This window comes from Sinocyclocheilus anshuiensis, unplaced genomic scaffold (assembly GCF_001515605.1).
Source record: "Sinocyclocheilus anshuiensis isolate Anshui unplaced genomic scaffold, SAMN03320099.WGS_v1.1 scaffold733, whole genome shotgun sequence".
In the NCBI taxonomy this organism is placed as follows: domain Eukaryota; kingdom Metazoa; phylum Chordata; class Actinopteri; order Cypriniformes; family Cyprinidae; genus Sinocyclocheilus; species Sinocyclocheilus anshuiensis.
The window spans coordinates 680,883-684,522 of NW_015539923.1; the positions used below are offsets into that span (position 1 = coordinate 680,883).

Consider the following 3,640-nt stretch of genomic DNA (forward strand, 5'->3'; position numbering starts at 1 on the left):
GCCTTCTCTAGTGCAGCTCAACCAGGTCTCGTCCCATTCGTCAATATTTGTGATATCACAAATCCCAGAAAATATGCGTTGTAGTCCAAACGAAGCGTTCGTTGTAGTTTTTAAAAGGTGATTTCTGTTAAATAAAATATCTCCTTTTGAAGTGGACTTTGAGCTTTGTAACTTTGCAGATCTTTTTTATGCTCAAACAGCAACATTACAGACTAACTAAAGTTGAAAAAGTGAAAAAGCATAATAGGACCCCTTTAAAGGTTTTTTGACAGATGAAGTTACTGGTCCAGAATGCCTGATCCAGTGAAAGAGATTATGGATCTCGAGATTCCAGTGAAAGATGGATTGTTTCTCTGAAAGTCTGCATCAGATCAAGTGATTAAATGGTAGAAAATCAGCAGCTGATGTTTGTAAAGTGGAGGTCTTTCGTGGGAGTTGATGGAATGATGGGAATTTTGCATCCTACTAAAAATCACAGCTCACCTTCCGTTCATTCCCTTCATCATCCACACACACTCCAGGAGGACCCGCTGAGGGACATCATCATCATCACCATCATAATCCAACTGCTACAGTATTGTGTTACGTGTGTGTGAGAGTGTGTATACAGTATGTGAGTCTCACCCCTGCAGTTTGTCGGTGAACGACTGGTCGAGGGCAGCCATGGCTAGCAGGTACTCTGTGCTGCTGAGCCGGATGATGTTGTCCTGAGTGTGTCGTCCCGTGAGCGCGCTCAGTTCAGTCTGGTCATACTGGTTACCCAGTACAATAGGAAACACTGACACACCTGTATACAACAAACATGTGTTGCTTGTAAGTCATAATGTTATGAGAATAAAATCATAAAAGTAGGAGTTTAAATGCATAAAATTGTGTAAATAAAGTAGATATTTAAAAAATGTATATTACTGGAAAAAGGCTGCAATAGGAGTAGAGCACAGACTAGAGTCAGCAGCTTTATAAATGCAAGAAATGGATGTGGTGCATGTAGTTATATCGTAGTGTAGGATTTACTAACAAAGAAATCCTTGGTCTATTGCTGTATCAACACCAACTGTCATTAGTATGAGGACAGTGGAGTGGTTATCTATGAAATTGAATTTATTCATGAGAAGGAACAAGACAGACATTCAGGAAATTGCCTCTTTTGTGCAATCTGAAGTAGCAACCGGTGGCTGACTGCACTTCACTTTGATGTTACGTTCCTTATGAATTATTCTCATGACTGTAATCTAATAATGCTATGACTTCATCTCATAATGCTACAACTTTATTCTTTTAAACTTTGCAATTTTTATTCTCATGAAAAGCCTTTATTTTTTTCAAAACACCATGATTTTATTCTCAAAATAGATTTAGATTGTATTTTTTTATATCAACATGACACTAAAACACTTTTGTAGTGACATGCTGTTGATTACAGCAGAAAATAATTTCAACTCATCTCTCTGTTTTAGACACATCTCTAAAATAATTATTTGTACATAGAAAATAAATAAAACCAAACAAGCTTGTTTAAAACTAAATAAGCTGAACAGTTCTGCTTTTAAATATGAAATTACTTGCACCATAGATTTATGTTGGGATTTATTATTTTATTAACTTTTTTTTTTACTTGCTAGGTGGCTCTTGGGTTAGTAAGTCATAGTGGCATCCTGTCGGTTACCACAGAAATTAAATAATTTTGACTTCCACGTCCCTAACTTTACAACTTAAAAATAAATCACATTTCATATATACAGTAAAATTATTTGAACAAAAATAAAAGCTGCACAGTTTTGTTTTTAAATCTGGAATATCTTGCCCCATAGACTTTATGCATTATTGTAAACAGGCTTGTTTTTACAGTCTGATGGAGTTTAAATTAGAGTGGAAATCAACAATGTACCATATATGATTTTAATAAAGTTACATTTCCATTGAACCCTGAACATCACTTTAAAGACCACTTAAAAGAGTGCATTGATAAAGCTGTAAAACAATTTCACCCACCAGCGGTCAGAGCCTCGTTTGCTGCCTCTTGCACCGCGTCTATTGACCTGTCAGTCACAACCATAACCACAGCTTTAGGGATGCCCATCCGTCCCCCGCTGGTGGAGGAAACGGCTGTCTGCACAGCCAATCGCAGAGCAGCTCCTGCAGAGACAGAGGAAGGAACGTAGCGTGGCGTATATTTTAACTGTCAGGCTGTACTGTATCTGCTGTGTCTTCGCGGCATATTTACCCAGTCTTGGTGTGTTGTCTGTCTTGCTTTGTAAGGTTTCTAAAAGCTTGAGAAGGTTGTCTTCTGTCTGTTCATCTCTCCATGTGACTGCAACTGCTGATTTCACCCCATACACTCTCACTGCCACCTGTGTGTCATTGCGACCTGCAACACAGATGAGTACAACTCTAGAAGTAACCATTTAAATGTATACACAAAATAAAAAATCAGTCTTTTCGAGACTTACCGATATTTGTGCTCTTTATGAAGGTTCTCACAAATATTTTCAAGTCTTCAAACTGGTTATCAGAAGAGGCTCTCAGCAGGAACAGCACGTCCATGGGCTGTCATTTAGGAAAGAAACTGAGGAACAGCACGTCCATGGGCTTTGAACACACACACACACACACACACACACACACACACACACAGATAGAAGAACAAAAAAGAAAGCATATGTATTCACTCCTTAAGCATCCATGCATCTTTGCATCCAACAGCTAGAAATGACTAAATTCAAATATCGGTTTGAGCTTTGCATGGGTTACTAGGAAATTGATAAATGGTTGCATAGGTGTTCTAAGTGGTTGCTAGGGTGTTCTGGGTGAGATTTTCAAAGTATTTGCAAGGTAGCTGACAGGGAGTTTTGCATAGCTAATAGGAAGTTGGTAGATGGTTGCTAAGGTGTTCTTCATGGGTTCCTGACAGTTACAGTCGGATAGTCAAGCCAGCACAATTTGTCATGTGTTCACTACTATATTAAAAATAATTTCTGTAGTACCAAAAATGTATAAGATAATTTGATATGTCATCTGAAATTAGTCATTTTGACATTTAAATTAGAGTGAGGTGTTAATAGACTAGTGTATATGTCATTTAGGAGCAGTACGTCCAGGCTAGCAGCAGCACTGCGCCACTGCCCGATCCAAATCCATTTTTGATCATTTTGTGTACAGCAGTATGTTTCTGCATCATTTGCCAGCCAATTTCCACACTAATTGAGAGAATTACATAATTCCATTTAATTGTTCCACAGCAGTCACTCTCTCTGCTGCCTCACCATTCCTTTAGCTTTCATTCTTTGAAATTACAGAAGTCACACTCACTGTCAATAACAAATCTGAGAACTGAGATAAAGAGAGCATGCATTGAAATAGACAGTGATGAAAATAAATGCAATTTAAAAGAAAGCATATATGATGAAGAACCAGGGTTCCCCCAGTCTTGGAAAACCTGTATATATGCTGTAGCCTAATTTTAAAAGTGTGTAAAAAAAATTAAATAATAATAAATAAAAAAAGTTATAGCTCCATCTGAATTTTTATATATAATATAAAAATGCAAATTTTTATGGTTATTTCATTCAGTAGAAATTGAGTAAAAAACATTGTTTAAAAACATTATAATATATATATATATATATATATATATATACTA

At 36.8% G+C, this 3,640-nt stretch overlaps 1 protein-coding gene across 1 annotated transcript in view; it reads right to left on the reverse strand.

The window, feature by feature from the left end:
• Positions 1-3,640, reverse strand: part of LOC107686594 (von Willebrand factor) — a gene marked incomplete at its 5' end in the record, with an annotated part of 44,492 nt that overhangs the window by 21,477 nt on the left and 19,375 nt on the right. The window contains 6 exon segments of the mRNA XM_074186993.1: positions 484-530; positions 625-632; positions 634-787; positions 1,993-2,136; positions 2,225-2,368; positions 2,451-2,547. Of these exon segments, the coding sequence (XP_074043094.1) occupies positions 484-530; positions 625-632; positions 634-787; positions 1,993-2,136; positions 2,225-2,368; positions 2,451-2,547 (594 nt within the window).